Raw genomic sequence first — 24,067 nt, 5'->3', positions numbered from 1 at the left:
TTCTGTTGGAATCAATCTGAAAGATCTGAAAGCCACTTACGCAGGAGGTGGAAGTTGCCTCAAAATTTGTGGCATCGAGAGAGACTGGTTTAAATTTAGTGGTTGAAATGTGAGGTCATTTACTTAAGGGCTGGGTTCCTAAGGCATGGCCCCTTGAAAATTATCTGGTAGTAACCTGCAATTATCTTTGTGTGGGCTAGGAAAAAATGCAGCATTTTGGCCCAGGAAATTTATACCAGGCACTACCGCAAAATCAAGTATCAAAAAGTGCCAAGAATGAGATTCAGAGATATTTTTGAAACTGTTAGCACTATGAAAGCCTTTGCAGGTAGGCCGTGTGAGTGAGACAGCAGCTCTTTCTGCAGAAACATCTCCTCATTGGAGGAGTGAGTGAGACGCTTGTGGTGGGGTGAAGAGCCAAGAATTGTGCTTGGGATCCCTTCAAGCCCCTCCTGAGGCTCCATGTGAGGCTTTCCATAGACTTTTGTCTTGTGAACTCAGTTCTCAACAGGGCCCTCTAGGTCATTAAGTCTGGTCTGACCAGTGTCACCGCAAGGATTCCTAGGGAAGGTGCTCACACTGTGTCATTTTGAGGAGATTCAACACACAGCAGATGTCCTGCAGTACCTGTCTGGTTCCCCTAGTCCTACTCAAGGGCAGATTGGCGCACAGTGAGTGGTGGCTGTATCCAATCAGAGTGTGACTATATTTGCTATAGTTGAAATAACATGAGAAACCTGTGCAAGAATCCGAGTCAGGAGGTACACTGAATTCCTTGCAGGGCAGACACCTAATTCGAGGTTTCTGCCCCCCGTCCCTGTAATTTAAGGTGGTATGGTATTGTGAAGTCTCGTTTCTTGCTCTTTTCACACACAAGCTCTTTTTTTCAAGAAACAGCAGTCCCTGAGCTCACAACTGTATTATTAGTTTCTGTTCATCCTCTGTTAACATTTAAATTGAACTGGTTTTGAACTACACGTGGCAGACTGGGGACTTCCTAACTCCCACCTATCCAAAGTCAAAGTTTGCTTTCTACTTCCTTGTCTGCATGGAGTTTCTTCTTTAAAAGAAATAATCTATACAAACTTCTACTTGTAACCATAACTAGAAATTTAATTTGTCATACGCTAGGAGAAGTTCCCAAAAGCCACCTTTTGTACACATGGGTTTGGAAGCTCATTTGCCTGCTCTTTCCTCACGTGATGGGCTTCTGCTACATGCAAATCTAGAGTGATCGGGTTATGTACAGAGATTTCTATAACTCATCCTAATGGAGCATCAAGCTTTTAATGTTATTATAGTAGCATCATTTACCAAATATGCAAGATAGTCATGTTCATTGTATTTTTGGCAGTGAAATAAAGTGATCTGGCTTCGTGTACCTTCCCGTAGGGTATTGCTAAGTATGAGTACGTTTCTGATAAAATTTTATCTTAGTAAGACTAACTTGCTTTTTGCTTGATTTCTCTTTCACTATTTTGGGAATTCTCTACTTTTCCTTTCAATTCTCTCCTGGATCTGTAATTTCATGCTGCTGGGGCTGATCATGTCATGTTACTGTGGGCAGTAGCTCTGAAAAATGATGACCCTTCTCATGAGCGTCAAAGGTAATGGTGATGAAAAGTTGCTCAAACCAGTACTAGAAAGGTAGAAAAGAAGCAATTCTTAGACAATTTTGGTAAAAGGTGCTGTGCCTTCTATGTGAGTTTCAGCTTAGTGTGTCTGTCTTTTTACCATGATTAGTGGCCAAGAAAGGAAATGTAAGACTTCCCACCCTACAAACAAATGCTGGTGTTTGGGAGATGGCTTGTTGTATTCCTGTTGATTTTTTTCAGGAGCAAAACAAGGTTTTCTTAAAAAGCTGTCAACAGCAGCAAAGGCAGCAGAGTCATTCATCTGCAGACTTGAGAGTGTAGCACTGCTTTCTCTTAGAGCAAACAATTTTGTCTGTCACTTTTGAAGTTGCAAATAGGATTTTAAAAATAAAAAATATCATATTGTTGTTTCCAAATTGGTGGGTTGAAGTTTTAATTACATCCTGACATAAAGAATGGAAAATAACACACTAATGACACACAGGAAGCAAGTTTTGGCAAGATGGGGGTCTTCCGTAGGCTGTTGTCTTGTGGTCCTGTTCACATGAGAGTGCTGTTTGACTCACAAATTCTGTTTAAACTGTAGATGTTTTTTAAATATACTGTGAGTTTCTGACCTAGCCGCAAAATAAATTTAAACAAGCTTTGGGTGGACCAATTTATTGTGTATTTTAATGTTTAAGACTGTGGGAAAAAAAGCTTTTGGAATAATGTATGTGTTGCTCTAGTCCATTTTTTTAGTAAGTGATATAACGTGTTCATCTAAATTCATGTAGTGTTCTTAAATTATCCTGTGATTTGCTTTTCTACAACATCTGCATGCAGTATTTCTACTTCTAACAGCAGCATCATCTATCACACAGGCATATTCACCTTTTGTACATGTATTCATTCACATTTGATATTTAATTTATGATGGCTACTGTGATAAGTGGGATTTTAGGTACTATTTTACCTGTGTGATAGCACTAGACAAAATATTGTACCCTCAATGAGCAGCAATTTATAAACCTTTCATCTCTGCTAACAGGATGCTGATACACAGTAAATGCCTTGTGCAGGTCCAGGAGACTTTATTAATGTTGTGTAGCTAGTAGTTCAGCTTTGAAATACCAATTGGACTGGGGACATGAAAGGTTAAAAGAATGATGAAGTTCAGAAATTTCAAACAGAAATTTGAATTCTCTGGTTTAGTGCTCATGTCTGATATACTGGAAACAAATAAGATCTACAGTATTTCCTCTCCGTGGTGCAGTGCCGTGGGGTGGTGGAGGTTGTTACCGCACTGGTATGTGAAAGAAGGCGGTGAATGTATGAGAGTTGAAAGGGAGAAGGAGCAGTAGAGCTTTTTTCACTAGGGAAAGAATTTGTCTGTCACCCGTCCCCAATGCCTGCTCAACATAGATCTCGTCAACTTTGCAGATGACACCAAACCAGAGGGGGGCAGTTGACTTTCTTGAAGGCAGGGCTGCTGTACAGAGGGACCCGGACAGGAATCTTATGAGATCCAGCCAGGTCACATGCCGATTCCTGTCCTCTCTAGGAAGGAGGAATTGCTAGCAGATGTATGGACTGGGGCCTGATAAGTTTGGGAGCAGCTCTGTGGGTCCTGGTGGACAGCAAGCTGGACAGGAGCCAGTCGTGTGCCCTGGCATCAAACACAGCCAACAGTGTCCTGGGCTGTGTTAACAGCCTGCACATTGAGAGAAGTGATATTCCTCCTTTACCTGGCGCTCATTAGACTACACCCAGAATACAGCATCCCATTTTGAGTCCACCTGTAAAAGACAGACATTGATAAACTGAAGCAAGTACTGTAGTTGAGGGGGGCAGAGCACATACCCTGTGAGGAGATGCTGAGGGAGGTGGGCTTATTCAGCCTGAAGAAGCTTTGGGGGAACCTTCCAATACACACACGGAGGTTATCCAGAAGAATCCGGAAGGGCTCTCCAGGCCCTTCACAATGGTTTGTGGTGGGGAGGATGGGAGAGAGAAGATGGGACTTGAAAAGAATGTTTGCAGCCTTGGTATAAGGAAAAATTCGTCACTATGAGAGCAGTCAAGCAGCAGAGCAGGTGGCTCATGAGGTTGTGCAGTCTCTGTGCATGGAGATTTTCAAGACTCAGCTAGGCAAAGCCTTGAACAGCCTGAACAGCCCCAGAGGTAGCCCTGCTTTGAGCCAGAGATTACAGTAGAGACCTGTCTGTGGTCCCCACCAGCCTGAGCGCCTCTGCGATTCTGACCTAGGACGAAGCTTGGAGCCAAAAGTTCGTTTATTTTTTCCTTATTTTTTTGGTACATGGTTGTAAGCAACATGGTTGTTCAGCCTCTTTAGTGCATCAGTTCCCTATCTATAAAATGGAGGTAACACTGCCCGTCTACCTCAGTGGTATTTCAAGATAAGATGTATGAAAGGCTGGGATATTTTGGATGCTTTGGCAAAGTAGGTATAGACAACTAAGCAGGTGGGCCTTTAAAATCTGCCTAAGAAACTGATAGTGAGGTATTGTGCATCTTCACAAGCAATAACTGTGTAATATTATGAAGTTATTTTCTGTGGGTTTACTTTCAAGAAACTCCACCATATATTTTTTCTCTATGTGCTGCCAAAGAAGTTGATCACCTTAAACGCTGGTCAGCTGCAAAATGTGTTAGTGTTAGCAAGGGCTCCAACAGCAGGCTCTCTATATGCTTCTGCCAATTATGGTAACATTTGTCATATTTTCCTAGTTACTATTTTTCTTCCTGCTATCGTTGTTGATTCTGTGGGGTTCTCAATAGAGGGGAAGCAGACTTAGCTGACTACCTCAGGAGGACTGAACCTGGTTCTGCCCTGTGCATCAAATGTAAAACTAATTGACTGATAAACTCCCACTTTACAGCTTTGTTGTTCTTTATTAAGAGATTTGCAAAGCTGTCTTACAGTTTTCACACGTAAATAAGGAATCTACCTCTCTTAAAAAGAAAAAAAGTGGTATTGGTTGGAAGAGTTAGCGAAAATGACTTTCATTTTGTGTCACATTTCAGCGTAGAGTCTTTGAGGTAGCATTAGAGCATGCATGCATAAAGAAATCTCGGTAGCTTGAGAATTAAAATATTCTGTGATACTTTTTTTAACTGTTTTTTCTTTTTCTTCTCCCTCTCCACCCTCTCTTTCTTCTGCAGGAAATAAAGAAGGACATGAAGAAAGAAAATGCTGCCAACAAACCACCAGAGAAGCCTATAAATGAAGTTTCCAATGGAAGCTCTTTACAGTTGTCTGAGGCAATTATTAGAACCAACAAAAAAGGTATAGTATATGGAAGCTTAAATGAAGATAAAATTTAGACTTCTAAAAGAACAAAATATAAACCTTCCTTGTTTCTAGGAAAAAAGCTAGAGCGTTCCCTGCCCATGACAGGGGGATTGGATTTAGATGATCTTAAAGGTCCCTTCTAACTCAGACCATTCTATGATTCTATGATTCTTTTTAACTGTGAAGGCATAACAGGAATAATAATAGTAAAAAAACCTCATTGTCCTCAGACTGGCACATGGATGCATGTATTATGTCTAATATTTCCACATTAATTTGCACAGACATCCCTTTATCCTCTAAGAAATCCTTTCTAGATACATTTAATTAAGGAAAGCTGTATGAGGAGATTACTAAAGCTTATTAAAGTAAGGAACCAATAGCTTGCATATATGAAGGTTTTTGCACGGGGATGTCAGTCTACATTCATGTGTTCATGTTCTGTCTCAGACAGAGACTGATTACTGACTGAGAACTTTAAAAAAAAACAGCAAAGGAAAAGTGGAAAACAACGCTTAATGCATTAATTTCCTGGGAAGTGTCTGTCATTGTGTCCTGTTTCAGATTGCAGTGTGTGCTTTTCATGTCTGGCTTGACTCCCAGTGCAGATTCCTGTGTAGACTTTTGAGTTGCTGAAATGAAAGCTTAAAGATCTTCTCTCTCTCCCTGGCTCCCAGTCCTGCTCTCAGAAATATCAGAACAAAACAAAAAAATTGGCAATATAAAAACTGAATTTTTCTTTAGGTTATGTTTATGCTCCCTTTTGTTTGTGGGAGAACAGTTGGCTACGTGTAGGAGATGGGCTGTATTTTTTCCTGGAGAATTCACTGGACAGTTTCTTTTTTCTGTTTTATACAGAATAATCTACTGTCATTAATCATTGCAGTAATGCAATTTCCATTTTGGTGTGTGTTCTATACTGTTAGGACTACGCAGATGGAAATTTCCCCTTCAGTATTATCAGCAAATATTGTATTTGAGATGGCAGTTTAACTAGGGGTCTTAAACCTAAGGTTTGCATCTGCAAATGAGGGAGATTTAGTAATTTCTGTAAAATGTGAGAGGTAGTAATCTCCACCTCTTCTGCAAGGAGTGATGTCCTCTGAAAATAAAAATTGGAAATAAATCTCAGGAAGCTTTGTCTTTGGACTTTACAGTGTCATCTTGAATCTGGAGAGACATCCAGCATTTCTGGTTTGGGTCATAGGTTTTTCAAGCAACAGCAGAATTAAATTACCAAGATTTTTTCTTTTTCATAGCTGCTATACTGAACCATATGAGTAGTTGGGAGATTATCTAGGGACCAAATCTGTTCCATATTGCTTGAGCTGCTATTTGGAAAAGGCGAATAGCTGTGGCAGATGCATAGATTCAGTTCAGTCACAAGGGGATAACACTCCAAATATGATACTTGGAGCACAGGCTTCCTCCTTTTTCCTTCCCTCTGGCTCAGATCCTTTAAAGGATTTGGAAGATAAAGGAAGATCTCTATTTCTCTCTCTAATTGGAGAATACCAAACTTCGTAATTATTGAAAGGAGAAAAGCAAGGACTGACACAAAGATCTATAATTTGTGGAAGGGGGTGGATTTGGAAATAGCAGATATTATATTAGAATGTTATTGTGTTGGGTTTTGTTGGTGGAGTTGCACTTCTTACGATTGCCTCCACATTGTGTCAGGGTTAGTAATTTTTTCATTTGCGCTCTTCTTCTGTGGTTGTTTCCATTGCTGCAGAGCAAGCAGCTGCAGCATGCCATAATCCAGCAGTGCATCTAAGGATGCACAGAGCATAACAAGGTCAGGAGAGCTTCCCCTCTTTTCTTTTTTTTTCCTGAGATCAGATTGAGTGTGGTGCCAAAGTGGCCTTGTTTAAGTGAGGACAGCTAAGCAAGTAGCTACTGTTGTGTTCAGTAAGGAAGAATCTTCTATGTGGCAAATCCTTTTGTGGAAAATGTTGCAATATTTTACTGAAGAGAGAGCCCTAAATGCCACAGGAGTTCTTTTCTTCAGCTATTCTTGTGCTGTGATTTTTATTAAAGCCTACCTCAATCTGTTTACTGATCACAGAATGTGACCTAACCTGAATGAGGGTACTTTTTTTTTTTCTTGTTGTTGTTAAGAAGTGAGAAAGAGAGGGATGCGTCTTAAGGTCTTTAGCCACTGTTCAGCTGTGGAAATAGCAGGCAGCATTATTTATTTCCTTGAGAAATGTAATCTGGCTGCTTGGAACTTCAGACGAGATCCAGTGACGTGGGAGTGAAGCATTCTGTACTGGTATATCGTTTCTACTACTATGATGTTGTACTCTTCTACTGCTATGGTGTTACACGGTGTAGTTTCACTACTCAACTTGGTTGACCTAATTGAAACGGAATATCTTTAGGAGACATTTACATTTTGGGCAGAAGAATCTTAGTTGCTTGGGTTTTTAGCTTATAAAGGGGTTTTCATTCAGCAGTATTCATGATTATCCAGCAGCAGTATTCAAGGAAAATCTCTAATTTATAAGAAACATCTGAGTAGCTAAGAGGAAAATAATGGCTTTCTCAATAACAAAGATAATTAGGATCCAAATTTATATCTTGTTTGTTCGTTCTAATTATTCCTAAATACTGTATTGAAATTAGGGGTTCTTGTAATAAAATCAGAGTAAATTGAAACGCCTCTCGTAAAGGCTTATCTCATCAAATAAGTAATGGACATTACTTCTTTGGATTACAGGTGTAACCTAAGAATAATCTGAAGTTAGCATAATGCCACCGGTAGTATCCTACCTGGGTTAGTACTTATATTACATGGTGGTGGCAACTGATTGTGGTGTTTATTAGCTGCAGGTCACTGTCTATGTTTTTGTTATAAAGACCAGGAGAAAATGGAAGTATTTGATTTTGTCTGCTTTTCACTGGGGGCAGTAAAAATGTAATGGTTTTCATCCCTTAATGTTCCTTGCTGACTGCAAATACTAGTGACCCAATGGAAACATACAGTAGAAATGGCTGCTGTGGAGGACATAATTTAGGAAACTGTGTTGCACTTGGCCTTGTAGTGTTTGTGAGAAGTAATATTTGTAGGTATTTTCTGTCTGGTTCTAAGTATGATGTAGAAGTTAGGCCCACACCTAAGAAGTAATGGGTTTATTTTCTAGGTCTGCCACAAAGTTGCTGTGTAACTTTTGCTAAATCGCTTAAATTCTGTTGACCAAATTACCACACTTTAATTTCCAAGGTCAGGTGTCTTCATGTGTGTTGATTTTCTCAGATATGCAGAGGGTTTTTTTTTCTGATTTATCAGTGATTTATCCGAAATTATTCATAACTTCCAGGTATTGCAGGTGTCTGGGTCATGCTGCCTATTGGCAAAACCTGAGTTTATACCTGCCTCATAAAGATATTGAGATCTGTTTTGGCATGGTAGCAATGGCAATTATCATAGAATCACCAGGTTGGAAAAGACCTCTTGGATCATCGAGTCCAACCATTCCTATCAACCACTAAACCACGTCCCTGAGCACCTCATCTACCCGTCTTTTAAATACCTCCAGGGATGGTGACTCCACCACCTCCCTGGGCAGCCTCTGCCAGTGCCCGATGACCCTTTCCATGAAAAAATTTTTTCTGATATTCAGTCTGAACCTCCCCTGGCGCAGCTTGAGGCCATGCCCGCTTGTTCTGTCCCCTGTCACTTGTTAGAAGAGGCCAGCACCCACCTCTCTACAATCTCCTTTCAGGTAGTTGTAGAGAGCAATAAGGTCTCCCCTCAGCCTCCTCTTCTCCAGGCTAAACAACCCCAGCTCTCTCAGCCGCTCCTCATAAGACTTGTTCTCCAGCCTCTTCACCAGCTTCGTTGCTCTTCTCTGGATGCACTCCAGAGCCTCAACATCCTTCTTGTGGTGAGGGGCCCAGAACTGAATTAACATCTAGAAAACTGAGCATTTTAATATAGCATTCCAGTGAGTTCACGCATCACCTCTGAAAGACTCAAAAGAGGACCCTTTGCTTGAGTGTAGACGTGGGGTTAGGGGGAACATTAAGCCCTTGTCCTTTCAGTCACAGTTCCCAGGGCTGTAGCAGCTCTAGGCTAGTTTTGATGGGTGCTTCAGGTGCTGCATTATCAACCCGTCTAGGGAAAAAGGCTGTGGCACTGGACAATGTCTCTGAAGCTTTGTGATTGTCAGCTGTGGTTGGGTTGCTTATCCTTTGCCAGAACCTGGGAGGGATCATTCTTTTGCTTTTTCCTACCATTCATATGACAAGAAAATCCTTTTCTGGCCAGGTGTGGGTCTTTTAGTGTGTCTTTTCACTGTTGCAGAATTTTTGGTTGGCATAGAGAACTGTTGTTCTAAATCTTCAATGAAGATGACTTTAAAGAAAATATTATTTTTTCCTGTTTAGAATTTGTGTTGTTGCACCCTGGTAATGACAGATTGGGAACGCCTTTTCTTTCCTTAAAGCATTTTCAGATTGTTTGAAAAAAGTGAAATTATTGCTATTGTTACTATTGTTTAATAGCCTAAGAAAAATTAGTGTCAGGCCTTGGAACGGGAAAACACTGAAAGATACCTTTTTTACAAAAAAAAAAATGGTTTTCCAACATGGTGAAATTTCCTTCTAAGTTAACTTTTAAAATCTAACAATAGACTCAAAGTTGTGCAACTGTTTCAGATCTGTCATAAATTCAATACAGTCTTCATCCAGGTACAAAGGGACATAAAAGAACCACGCGTGCAGTGAGCTGAACTCTTAAATGTCTATGGCTTATTTTAGGATCTTTTTTTTTTTTAAGTAACCTATTTTTAAGCACCCTGTTTTGTGTATCTGGGAACGGGAGCCCACTTACACAGGCCAAGTTACAGTACTGGAGTTGATAGGCTGTATTTTGTAAGTAAACTAACAATTGTTATATGAGTAAAATATTCAAGGAAAAGATATATTGCCTTGCCAGATGTGTTTGTTTTATATAAACTGTAAATGCAGTCTGCATTGAGGTTGTTCAAGCCAGCAAATCTGGAACAGCTCATCATGTGTTACGTTTTCTTAATAAGAGCCAAACACAAAAAGCAAGAAAATGTTTTTTTTCTAGTTATCTTGAAAATTATTTGTTTTACCTTCCACCCTACATTTGAGTAATAAAGAGAATCTGTGTCCTAGCCTAGAAGGGGGAGTTCTGCAAAAATATGTTTGATGATATTTTGGTTTATGCTATAAATAAATAATAAATCTGTTGTACCCCAAACTGAGATTTAAGTTTATTTTTGTGAACTGGAGAAATGGAAAGTTATTTTACAAGAAAAATCCTTCATAATTTGTTTCGATAGTTTTATGGCTATTTGGATACAAAAGGAGAGCCCATTTATTAAAAAGACAAGCTGATGAAGAGTCAGTTTATGAGTTTATATCTTCAAGGCTTCTCCATAGACAGGCTTTGGTGTTCCCTTGCAAATACTGCCAACTTCAGAGAAATTGTAGCACACATGAAAAAAAAAAACCCTTTTCATTTTTAAGATCAGTTAATTGGTATATAATCGCTATCCAGTTTAAACAAATATGCACAAGAATGTGCTTCTCAGCCTATTAAGGTTAAAATAATACATGCAACATATGACACAAACCCAAAATGAGACAGTAAATTAATGGCACAGGAAACTTGAATTCAGCAAAATATTTATACTTTGAGTTTAAATACCATATCTGCATATGCGTAAGTCTTGTCTCAGATAATAACAATTTCCTTTAAGAGTACTGTTTCTTGAAAAGAAATACTTGGATAATTTTTACCCTCAGGTAAGCTACAATGCACTGAAAGGCACTGCTTTCAGAGAACCAGGAGAAGACACCGGTCTGTGGTGGACATGTGAGTGGCAGCTGGAAAAAATTGGTTTGTGTGTGGGGTGTGTGTGAGTTCTAATGGTTTAATAATTTTTTTTCTGGAGGCAGACTAGAAGGACTTTATACCATACTAGAGAAAAGACCTCTACTTGGTAAAGTTCCTTTTTGATTATTCAATACAGTATGCTATTTTATATGCTTAACCTTTGGAGGATATGTGGAAAAATGATGTTTCTCTCCAGCATTTTAGTTTCATGACTCTTCCTCTGATAAAAAATAGTTCTCAATAGTGGAAGTGAGGGGACACTTAATGTGTATGGAATATAGCTAATTTTGGAGCTGATGAATAAGATGAACTCAGATGATGGGTAGTTGTTTAATGTGTTAACATCCTTCCTTGCATCACGGGGCTATGCTTTTGGATTCAATATCGTTTTATATAAATATCTACATATAATAATGGAAATCATAAACCAGTGCAATTTAAAATTCTTGCATTATCTGTCTGATGCTGGAAAATTAGTTTAGTTATGGAGTTTCTCTTTTGCTTATAACTATACTGTGAAATCTAAATTAAGCTTCTTCTGCAGAATAGGAATATAGAGATAGATGTTACCATTGCTTTAAATTTGAGATTTGTCTGTTGACCACTGGCATGATATTTTTTTTGGTTTTTTCCAAGACAAAAGGTCTCAGTTCTGTCTTCTTGACAGCAGTACAATGGGTGCTAATTATAAAACAATCATTATTTTCAAGCAGATAGTGTTTACAAGTCTTATTTAAATAATGAGTTAATGTATTTAAAATCTAATTTTTTTTCCCTATGCTATGGTCATTTGCTGGCCTGGTTTTCAATTTAGGTTTCATTATCTATCCAGATTCCAATAGCTTACTCCAGTGACAGAATTTCTTTACCTCTTGTTTACTGTGCAATGCCCCCCATCTTCTTTTTATCCTGAGTGCCCACCCTTTCTTTTCAATTCCTCCTTCCTGGTACTCTGCAAAAGGTACAAATGGTGAATCCTGCTGTAGCTTCTGCAGTTTTATGTTTGATTTAACCACTGGTGTGGGTCCTATTGAGTATCACGAGACTGTGCAGGAGCAGCCTATAGAAGTCAGTTGTAGAAGCTCTGCTGGATTTGAGTTGTAATGCCAAGTTAATTCTGTCCTCTGGGCAGAGGTGGCTGTCTTCTTGTGTGTCACATGTTTAGCTCTAGGAATCCCATTCATGGACCATATTGTAAAACCACTGAACAAAAATACAGCCACTGCATCAAGGAGCTAACTATATATACATCCATATGTGTGTATATGTATGTATGAAGCAAGGCAACAGATAACTAAAAAAATAAGAATAATGCAAGGGAACATGCATTATTTGGATGATTGCTAGCAGGCAAACTGTTTTCGGGTTTCTTGCAGATGGAGAACGGTTGTTTTAATGTAAGATTTAAATCTGAATCTGCGTTTGGAAACTGGGAGGGCAGTGTGGAGAAAATTGTGACAACGTTTGGTTTAAAACAGGCACTGTTGGAAGCTGACACCCAGGACAGAGAAGAGGCAGAAGATGACCTTTTCATGTAGAGTCTGAAGAGATGTGGGAGAGCAGTCACTGGCGTTCTGAGCAGCTTACAGATGAAACAGAGGCAGGTAGTTATGGAGGCAAATGAGGACATGAGTTAGGTTTGCTGGTTGTTTTTTTCTAAAGGTAGATAGGGGTTGTAGATGAGAAGCAGGGCCTGTCAACAGCTTTCTTAGGTCTCCTTCGAACTGCAGTGTCATGTGACATGAATTGATGACCTAAATCGTTTGCATAAATTATTGATCCCAGAATTTGTTCTTAGCCTAGTAAGCATCCCTCTCTAAACAAGATTTTTGGATGTATGTGAAAGTTTAATGTAAACATATACCTTTGTACTTCTTTCTATTATTGTACTTTTAAAAACCCATTCAATAGTTGTGCTCTCTGCATTGGGATAGAGTGACTTGTTCTGCTGCTCCTGAATCCCTTAGGTGCAATGTTGCCTATTTGGACCAGAAGGAAACTGCAGTCATTATTCAAGAGCTTCCTCTTCTGATGCAATGATATTTATAAGCCCAAGTTGGAATAGACTTCTGCAGATAGTGGCAAGAGTGTACACAGCAAATATAAACTGTTGCTGCTGGCAAGAAGGGTTGTCACTGCCTTGGTGGTTCAGGAGAGCTTAAAACTTGGTGGTTCAGGGAGTTCTTAAAAGTATGCTGCAGGGGCAACCTTTGTGAACCAGCTGCCTGTCTGAGGTTTGGTTAGGACTGTGGCTGTTTGGGGCATTTAAGTCTAAATGTGCTTTGAAATAGTGTTTTTAACCTGTTCTCGTGTCCTGCTCACTTTTCCATGTGCATAAATGCAACATCTAGAGTGTTTTAAGCACTTGCTGCTCTTGGCAAGTGACAAGAAACTATACAAAAGTATTGTCCATAAGGTGCATTGTTTGTGCTGTTTTATGATCTGTGTTAGATTGTATGAAATGTTTTACTTCGAGGAATTGATACAGGCTTTAAAAACTTAATACTGATAAAGTGACGTACCTGGAATGGACATGTCACTGCTTTCATTTTAAGTATTTCTCATATCCCATGTGAAATACTTCGATTCATCTGGTTAAAAGCCCCTGAAGTTAAGGAAGTTTGCTTTGCTATAGCTAGATTTGAAAAATAGATAGAGGTATCGGACAGTATTGGTAAGGCTTGGCTTGGATTATTCTGAGTAGGATGGCATTATTAGTCATGTAGGCTTTCAGTCGTCAGATTCCTGCTATGTATGTAGAATGACTCGAGTAGCAAGGTACTATGCCTGCAAAAGTGTATTTCTTGTTTCCACTAAGATGAAGTTTCCTAAATTTTATTCACTGAATACTTCATGCAGGTTTTATCTTATTTCAGAATTTCCTCCTGTACAGTCATTGTCAACCTTACAATCATTATCACCATTATCAACCTGTTTACAGCATTGACACTTGTGCTGTTGTTAGTGGTGCATTGTGATGTATTGTAAACAGTAAAAATACTGTTTACAGTATTTTTTATGATTATCTAACAGCTTTCTAATGTTATTTAACAGCTAGGACGCACCAGTATTTTGCAGTAGGTACTATTCTATATCTTTCTGCATTCTCTTTTCAGTTATAAATACATGGTAGTGCCTGTTTTTTGTTTGGTGTTAATTTGTAATATCATCCTCTTTAAAAATTCAAAGCATATTGCTGATGGTGATTAGTTTCCAAGGTCGCTGGTAGAGTGGTTGTGCTTGACAAGGGACTGAAACGTGGAAGTGCTGACAAGCGGCTGATTGCTGATTCTTGGCCCCGAGCGCAAGATTGCGATAGGAAAGATTATTATTATCTGTCACACAGCAAGAGACGTGATTTCCTAACTTCAGCATGACTTTATTTAGAAACTGAAGCAGAGGCTGGGCAGAGGTCCTCATGGTAAGAAGTAGCTCCCTGCAAATGCCCAAATTAGCTGAGAATGAGTTTTGAATTCAGTGGGGGTGTAGTGCCACTAGAATGGTCCTCTGTATGGGCTGCATTGCCCCAGTGAAGTGCCTCGTGGTTTTCGCTGTTACTATAGCATCTGCTGTGGCTGCATCTTCATAACTCTGCCACTCTACTCCACAGACCATTCCAGAGAGCACTGGCACCTGCAAGAACCTCAGGCCACCAGTGATAGCCCAGGATATGTCTGCTTCCACTAAGAAATACTTGAGTGCTCCAGAATCTGTTTCTCTATGGACCAGATTTCATCAGCCTGGTCCCTGTGTTCATGTTTCACATTTCTTGAGTAGTGCACTACAGTAGATGACAAAGATAATGCATCCCAGCTATCCAGTAACTTGAATTTAAGCCATCATATACACTTAAGTAGCTCTTTTTTTCACTAGATCATGTATTTTCCTGTTGGTTGTCATCCTCCGCCATGCATTCGTTGAGCATATTTCAGTGGTAAAAAAAACCAGTTAAAGTACCTTCGCATAAGCTTCAGTCATTAGTGCCAAATATCCGATTAATTTTAAGTAACTTTAAATGCTATATTTTTGTTTTTCCCTACTACAGTACCATATACAGTGCTACTTAGTACCATGTGTACCTTGTGTTGACTTCTACAGGAGTCTTGCCAGATTCCAAGTGCCCCTTGTCTAGTTTGGTATCCAGCTCTGCAAAAGCTGCAAGATGCAATGGTAGCGATTATTGCTTCATTTATGCAACTACAATCATAAGACTTGGTATTTTTTCAGGCCTAGGAATTCTTGGTTAGACTACTGAGTCAGCATAGTGTTATCCCTAAATTACACGGGTCACAGTAACTTCTGGGAATTCATAAGAGGTCAGGAAGTGTCCAGGAAATTATTTAAGTAAAAAAAAAGTTCCAGTGACCTAAGAAAAACCGAAAGATTCACTCACATGCCTGGCAGCTATTGAGCAATTAGAGTAGTGGAAAATAAAAAGTAATAAGTGTTGAAAGGTTAGCCTAAGGCTGTGGTTTCAGATGTTAAGCTAGCACTGCCACCAAAAAAAGAGCTATCTTTCCTGTTTTTCTTCTTCCTGCGTTCTGGTACAGATGTTTGACTGCATGGTGGACCAGATGAGGAGAATGATTGAGGTTAACGTTAAACTAGCAAGAAAAATGCAGAGGTTGTTTTTAATAGTGAATCAGTTCACTATCTACCTTCTCGCACTGCTGCGTGAGCGCTTGATCTGACAGTACGGCAAGGAGTGGTGCACGAGCTGGGAAAAAAAAAGGGAGCAACACTGCTGCCTTTCATTTGGTTGCAGATGAAAATTTGTCTAGAAGGGCTATGAGAGAGTGCTGGCTTGTCAAACTTTTTCAATGATGGTTCATTGTCATTCAGTTAGATCAGCTACTAAAGAAAACAGACATGCTGTACTGTCACTTTGAATGGTCAGTGTTGCTCTTCACTTTTCTCTTATGTTGAGGAGGTATATGGCTTGGTTGATGTCCCCCAAAAACAACATTGTAGTTGTTTACAGCACCCTCCTCATACAGAACCCTTCTCTGTTCCCTGCTCCTCTTCTTGGAGACTTCAGCCAGAGTCCTATTTATTCACAGCTTTTAACTTTGAGGAAATAACTTCTCATTCATGTAGCAAGTGTAATGGAAAAGACAAGAGGAACTTGACAGCTGTTTTTAGGAAGAGATAGTGTTGATCCCAGCATAACTAAAAAAGATTTCGAGACATTACAAACTTTCAGCCTAGACAGTTTTTTGGTTTTTTTTAAAACTGTTTTAAAGGGAAGGAATTTCTTCCAATGTGTAATGACTGCCCTGTCAGTTAGAGTAGTCCTCCACTTACATTTTAATTTCCATGCAAATTGACATTCTCCTATGCATTGTGTGAAAAACCCACTAAAAATGTAGTAAGACTGTTATTTCTGTATAGATATCTTTCAGCATCTAATTTAAAACCCATGGAAAACTAGCAAAAATCTGAAAATACAAAGTAAGTTAAAATCATTAGAAAGACAGTTGGCAATAGATTCCTTGACTAGGGAACAGAATGTTTTATTCGTTAATCACTTGCTATTCTGAATTTTTTACAGGAAGTTACCGTGCCGCAGAAAATAGAATTATGGAAATTAAAAGGCAGACAAGCTTTTAATATAAAGACACAAACCCTAGCAAGCACATGTTCTGCAGTCAGGTTGTAGGAAGTTCTGTGCCATAAAATTGTGAATGATGTTTGGAAGGGTGCAGCGTGATTAAAATCCAGCACATAACTTCGGCTGAAATAGCTGCCTTTACTGAGTTCTAGGGCTTCCCCACCGTATCTGCAGCAAAATTCATTGCTTAATTCAAGAGTGACATATTGCTCAAGTGGTCATTTGAAGTTTATTTGGAATTATAATGCATGCTTCATCATTGTTGGGACCAAAGGATATTTAATGTGGGAGTAACCACTTTCTGGCCTTTGCAATCTGTGCTGTAGAGGATGCAGCTCTTCAGTAGCCGTCTCGTTAGGTAAACTATTGGGGATTACATTAGATTTCCACTTAAGCTTTTCTCAGTGTAATACTGGACCTAATATAGGGAAACTACTACTATTCTGAAGAATATTTTTTTTAATAAAGCAGGCAACTAATTTGCATATAATTCAGAAAGCGATGAGGATTTTAATTTCTTCCTTACTCTTCTTGTCTAGTTTTTAAAACCCCAAATGTAGTGTGGTAGATAGAACTGCTTTTGAAATAAAAATTTAACTGAGTCCTTGGAGAGAAAAAGACAAATTTGTCATAAATAGATTCTTCATAGATACCATGTGTCTTCATGAAAACTTTTTTTCAGATCCTATAGGAAAACCTATTGTAAAGCTCAGTTCAGGATGTGAAGTCATTCTCTGAGTCAAATTTGTTTGAAGTGTGAAATTGGTTCTGCTAACATCCCTCTGTTCTGAAAGGATTGCTATGTGCCCTACAAGCCCATGTAAAGGAAGAAATAGGTAAGGATTTTTGTTCCCCATTCAAGCTATCCACCTTTGATGAAGGGGGTAACTGCAGCTCCCCGGAGGCAGGCAGTGTTCAGGGAGATGGGCAGCATAGCCCTTGTGTTTCTGTTCCAGATGCCACTCCACGGAAGCCATCTGCAGCAAGCGTCTGACATATGTCCCAACCACCTTTCTTAGTTCAGTGCAAAGGAGCTAAGCTCAAATATTGACTCGCGTATGAGGGAAGAAATCTTGCAATCATATAGCAAAGAGAGTGTCATCCTGCAATAAACCTGGATGCCTTTGCAAAACAAATCTTTTTTGAGAATATCTGTTCATTTGCCCTCTTCCCCTTGAATTTTTGTAAACCGTCTGGACAGTACCAGTTAGAGTTGACAGAAGAGTAGAAGTCTTTAATGCATTTATAGGAACATAATAGTTCTTTTAAATTGAAAGCTGAATATAGGATTATGACACAAATTAGTGCTTATAATTTACTGAAAACCTTCATTTTGATAGGCCAGTGACCAAGTCACATTGGTGTGTTGGCCAGTCAGTCAGTACCTGTGTTGCTTTGTGGCAGTCCCAGCATCTACTGCTTCTTTTCAAGCTATGCAGGTATAGGATACCAGAGACAAAGGATGGTAAGGCTGAGTAGAGATTGAGGTAATTAGAAGTCACTGGGTGCAAATCCATGGTTCTCCAAGCTTCATTAATGCTGCTTATGAAACAACTTTTAGAGGCTTTTGGGTGCCCTGTTCCTCATACATTATTAAATAATACATAAGTTTCATAACATACAGATATCCTTAAAAGTAGCAGGTATTTCTAAGCACACAATACAGTTCTTTTTTTCACCCACCTTATGACACCTCTGTCAGAATACAAAGAGGAGCAAAAATGTGGAAGTTTATCTTCCTGGTTTTGCATCGAGGTTCAGAATAAAAATAAACAAACAGAAGCTCTGCAGTGTTTTTTGAGTAATGATGAAGGTTTGATTTCTCCTTGTATTTCAGTTACCGAAATGGAAGTTACCAGTTAACAGGGAAGAAAGGAATTAAAAATGCTAAAGAGAGGCTGTGAAATGCCAGTCCTTATCTTCTGCAGTTTTAATGTGTGTCTGATCGTAAGTGGCATTTGCTGCAGATAAGATCCTAAGGGAGTTCAATTTCGGCCTGATGAGCTGAAGGATGGGTTTTACTAACATGAAGTTTATAAACAAGGAAACAAATCAAATATATGAAATTTTTGGTGGGTTTGCTGACAGCTCACGCTTAGTTGCAATAATGTACTTTGCTCTTGGCATCTTTGCCTGTTAGAGGCTGACTCACAGGTATGAAAGTGCCTCAGGGCAGCTTAGTTGATTTTAGCAATCAAGCTGTAGAAAAAGAAGATTAATAACAGAGAAATAATACAGAATCATGAGGCAAAGGGGGTTTAAAGGGTAACCTTATAATAGAGTGACAGCATAGCTGAGGCTGGAAGGTTCCTCTGGAGATGGTCTAGATCAGCACCCTATTCAAGCAGGGAGAGCTAAACCCAGTTGCCCAGGATCATGTCCAGCTGGGTTTTGAATATCTCAAAGGATGGAGACTCCACAACCTCTCTGGGCAACCTGTGCCATTGTTTGACAACACCTGCAATGAATGAAACCCCAACCAACAAACATTAGCTATATTCCGTTAATAACTAGAGATCCTGGTCCAGTCTTGGTGCAGTGAAATCCCTCCTGAAAGGAGGTTGTGGAGAGGAGGATGCTGGCCTCTTCTCCCAAGTGACAGGGGACAGGACTAGAGGGAATGGCCTGAAGCTCCGTCAGGGGAGGTTCAGGTTGGATATCAGAAAAAAATTCTTCACAGTGAGAGTCATTGGGTACTGGAATAGGCTGCCCAGGGAGGTGGTCGAGTCGCCTTCCCTGGAGGTGTTTAAGGAACGGGTGGATGAAGTGCTTAGGGACATGGTTTAGGGAGTGTTAGGAATGGTTGGACTCGATGATCCAATGGGTCCTTTCTAACCTTGTGATTCTGTGATTCTGTGATTCTGTGATTCCTTTCCTGCTTTTCTGGTCAAATAGCAGGATGCAGTACAGACGGAACTTGTAGTCTTGTATACTCAAGGCAGAGGTCGTAAGTTATTACAGAATGAAGCCACACCATGTCTCAGGCTAGTTTCTTAAAAAGGCATACTTACTACTTTATATTTACCACAACATTTTGGAGGGGAGTGCGTCAATTGTGAATGGAGTGAGAGTACAGCTGATAAAGTAGACACAGGTAAATGTTGGCCATAGAGTCTATTAGCCAGTGCTGAAAGACTGGAAGATCAAAGAGGTGTTGTTATAGTGCAGTGTCAAGCAATGCTTAAATATGTCTGCCTTTCTTCCCAGTGCCTTCTATTAGAACAGCACCTATAGCATAGGTGACTCCGGCAACTATCATGTGGTTAGCTGGTCCCACTAATGCATTGCAGCTTTAAACAGAGAAGCTCTTGGAGTCTTGTGTGTATTTCTTTCAAACCTGCATAGCTCCCATGCCGGACAGCACTGGAGCAATTTCATTTTCAGTTGTCTGTCTCAAAAAATTTTTTTAGGTGATCGTGCTATCAGTTCTTTGTTTCTCACTTTCCTCGCAGAGTAGTCATTTGAAACAAAGGATGTGTGAATGTAAAGCAAAGATTGAAACAATAAGAAGAGTGAATATGTGCAAGGTAACTAAGGGGTAAACACAGCCCTAGAAATCATGGCAGGTGTCATTAGTAGAAGAAAACAAAACAGTACATGTGTGTTCAAATTTAGAAGCTATCAATGGTGCCTTTTATAAATAAACTGTTCCTGTATCATTTGAAATCATCAGAAAAGCAGTCAGGAGGAGAGAGGGCAGATGATGTATGATTCATTTGCTTGCCTCCTCCTTGAGATTCTTTTCTTTGCCAGCTTGAGATAACAGATGCCTTAAAGATTATGAATTCACAGGAAAATAATGCAAGACAATGGGCATCCAAGACAGTATTCTGATAGTCTAAATATTTTGTTTGCTGTATTTTATCACCTGTTGCATCTCACAATCTAGCAAAGCTCTTATAACAGTGAATGACTTTGTTTACAAACATTTTGGTTCATGAGGCTTTCAATGAGGAGAAGAGGTTCTGTATTTGGACTCTAATCTGTTTTGTTCCTTGTGACTCAGCCTTTGGTTTCAGGCAAGTCAGCTGGGTATGGGGAAACATGAAGTCTGATTGTCTGTTGCACTGTACATCAAATATAGTGCTTTTTGCAGAACTTTGTGATCGTTAGTGAGAACAGATTTCAAAGGGCACTTGTCTTCTTTAGCTGTATGAAGTCTTTCAATGTTAATTCAGAACATTCTGTATTTTCAGCTTCAGAAAGGGGTTGTTTCTCTGCGGTCACTATTCGCTAGGCGAGGTTCCTGCCTTAATATGCTAATCTCTTCAGGGATTGCTAATTCCCACCACCCAGATCTGTATTGAAGATGCCAAAGAATACTTTAACCTGATACTTATTACAATAAAACTTCTGCAACTCAGAACAAACGTGACAATGTATTCTTTGTGGGTTTCTACATTGAAAACACCCTGCATTTAAAATACTGGTAACAGAATACGATGTGAAGTAATGATTCTGACTCAGAAAGGGGGTATTTATATACTCCCACTTTAAGAAAAAGGCTAAATACTTTGGTGAATATTTTATCATTCATGTGGATCTCTGTGCTAACTGAAGTGAAAACTGAAGGACTGGCAGTTCTGCAGGGGCTAACAATACCATGTTTGTGTAGTCACTCAGGGTTTATCTGCAAGCAAACATGATGCCATGAAGTGCTGTGTTGTGTACTGGATAGGTGGTCTTCACTTAGATAGGCTTTGTGGGCCTGTCTTCCTCTATTTCTACATACAAGTTTGGCTTTTTTCACTAAGGTATTTGGAGTTCAGAGGTCTTTTACATGCATACATATCCATTGCAAATTGATTTGCAAGAGCATGTTTAATCTCACCGTGGAGGCCAAATGGTCATCAGATTTGTTGTCATCTCGACTTTAGGTTAAACTTGATCTGTTGAAAAAGGAGATGAAACAGTTCTCTTTTTGCTTTGTTCTGTTGCTACTGACTCATCGTTCCACCTTACCGCACTCTTTTCTGACTATTAATACTCTTTGTCTTCACAAAAGCTTGTTTAAAGGGGAGTTTCTGTGCAAGCTGCAGCTCTTTTAGTGGGTTTTAAGATATTGAATGCCTATGAACACCACAAAATAATAAGGCAACAAGATAAGTGATCTAAGAGCAGACAAAGAAATGTAATTTACTGGCAAGTAATGTAAGACTGACAAGTAATGAATTACTTTTGGGGATATTTCTGTAAATAAAAAATTATTAATTACCTCAGAGGCAAATAAGTTATCAGATGTTTTGCATGGTTCAGCATCTATCTTCAAAGGCAAAAGATAGTGAATTTTGCAAAGCTTTACATATATTTATATTAATCTTTCCTTGCAGCACAAAGATATCAAGTATCTTTTGTGTGGTGCTCGATTTAAAATTTTGTCTGAGATACCGAGTCCTAGATTTGCTTTTGCTATTTTTTTTCACTTTGGGTATTGATAAAGATTTCTTCTCAGCTTAAATATAGCTTTCTGTATTACTGAATTTCCTTACTCTCTGGTTTTCAATAATGTAGGCAGCACACACTTTATAAGAAGAGCTAGGGTTCATATTAGCTCCCAGATGCTGCTTTTTTTGAAGATATTTAGACTGACATTAGTAGATGATTTAATATTTACAGACAGCTATACCAGAATATATTGTAGCTCATGGTATCTCTGTAAGCAAACATAGTTCTACTGTTCATAACATATGGAAAAATAATTTTATCCCTGAGGACATATATGAGCATTAGTCTGGAAGTGGAAATTGTCTGTGGCTGCAGCTATGCTGCGGGAGTATGTGCGAACACGACGCATGACCAAGAGATGGCCAGGGTGAGTGAGTGGCTTGAAACTCCTCAGACATGCAAGGGCTGCCTACGGAAGTTGCATACTGTCTCTGTTTCCCTTCTCCAGCTAGCATCAGAGATCAACCAGGAAAAGCTGCTTTTAAGGCAAGATTTTAGCGGATGTTTGTACCAGAAGTAGTCAGGTATAGCACATAATAGAAGGGCTTTCAGAAATGATGAACGCTTAGTACAGAGGGAGTCATTGACAGCTGTCTCCCCTTTGAGCATGTCTTGTTTCAGTCACTTTTGTAGTCCTATGCTTTCCTGTGTCCCCTTTTCATCTACGTCAAGAAGCTCTTTTGTGTCAGACCAACTTCCAGAAAGGTAGCTTCAGCATTTAAATTGAATTAAATTAATTATAGCAATTAAAATGTTTGGCTATTGCATTTCCTGTATTATACATGGAAGTAAAGGTGAAGTCATGAATGATCAGTGGGCTGAGATTGCAGCAATGTTTTCAGAGGCTTATATGTGTGTAGTACTTAAATGCATTTTTATACAGGTTCTTCCAAATCAGTGTAAGAGAATCATAGACCCATTATACATATCTGTGACCGTCTACATAGCTGGAATATACGGTTAAATCTATGACTAGGTTATCCTGCTCTCTTAATCTGTATAGTGAATAATATTAAGAGATACAGAACAGGGAATATGTTGCTGGAAAATCATTTAGTAATTGTAAATCTTGTGGATAATGAAGTGCCAGGAATATATTACAAAAAAGTTGTCAATATTTATGTTTTCATGCTTTAATAGTGGCTGCTTTTAGTTATGTGGAAGAAGTTACAGAAGAATGTTTTATTGTATTGATATTTTAAGCACCATGATTGATATAATAATCACACAGACTTACTCCCATGATTTTTCTGCCCTCATAAATATAGAGCGTATCTGCAAAACATATCCAAGTGTCCTTGTTTTTTTTTTTTTTAATTGCTTTATTTCATTATTTCATTCCTGTAAAGACAATCTGCCTGCCTTGGATACTTGTTTGCAATAACAACCAGTGCTGTGTTAAAAATTTAACTGCGAGAGATTTTAGAAGGTGCTTGAAGGATGTTGAAGCATGGATCTTTTAGAGTGAGCGTAACCTTTTAGGTGCCTAAATATCTAAGTATACTTGCAAATCTTTCAGATGCTACTACCATTCAATTACATTGGTCATTATGACAAAATTAGGCCTTTGGGGTAGACAAATGGGACTCTCAGTTCTGGAACCAGATGTTAGTAATTTGTAATAAATGCAGCAAGGGAGATTCAAGTAATAACTAACAAGCTATTGGAAGAGGTATTAAATAATATTTAAGTGCTTTGGGTGTTCTGTGTACAAAAATACACTTGTCTTTTGTCAACAAGTCTTTTGATCATCTGAACTATTCAGCCAAGAATTCTACCCAGTTTTAGGTGTTCTTCAGCAGTGAAATGACATGCAAATGCATGTGAAAGTTGAATTAAATGAAATGAAGTCATAGCCATAACAGGGAAAAATGCTGCCTACTTGCCAGCATCTGGAACATAAGTCAATGGACATGCTGTAATTTAAAGGTTCTGCCTATAGTGCTAATATGTTTTTTTGTAATAAAACTCAAGCTTTATAAGTGTCGTGGTTTTGAGTCCCCAGCTGGCAATAAAGAAATCTGTAGCAGCTTGCTCCTTCCTCCCTCTTCTGAGTTCTGCTGGGGATAGGAATCAAAAGAAACAAAGGCAAAACTCATGGTTTGAGACAGGGACAGGGAGACATCATTCACCAGTTATCGTCATGGGCAAATCAGACTTGACTCGGGGAAAGAAAGAATTTCATCTAATTTATTACAAATCAAATCAGAACAAGATACTGAGAAGCAAAACCAAATCCCCAAAAGAAC

At 39.1% G+C, this 24,067-nt stretch overlaps 1 protein-coding gene across 8 annotated transcripts in view; it reads left to right on the top strand.

Annotated features, from left to right (window-relative positions):
- SH3KBP1 (SH3 domain containing kinase binding protein 1) overlaps nucleotides 1–24,067 on the top strand; it is a 229,201-nt gene that overhangs the window by 77,310 nt on the left and 127,824 nt on the right. For all 8 annotated transcript variants that reach the window (XM_054063899.1, XM_054063893.1, XM_054063948.1 and 5 more), the window contains one exon: nucleotides 4,761–4,884. In XM_054063899.1, the coding sequence (XP_053919874.1) occupies nucleotides 4,761–4,884 (124 nt within the window). The remainder of the gene's footprint in view (nucleotides 1–4,760; nucleotides 4,885–24,067) is intronic.

Source organism: Cuculus canorus, chromosome 1, assembly GCF_017976375.1.
Source record: "Cuculus canorus isolate bCucCan1 chromosome 1, bCucCan1.pri, whole genome shotgun sequence".
NCBI classification, from domain to species: Eukaryota; Metazoa; Chordata; class Aves; order Cuculiformes; family Cuculidae; genus Cuculus; species Cuculus canorus.
This window is presented reverse-complemented; position numbering and strand designations above follow the sequence as displayed.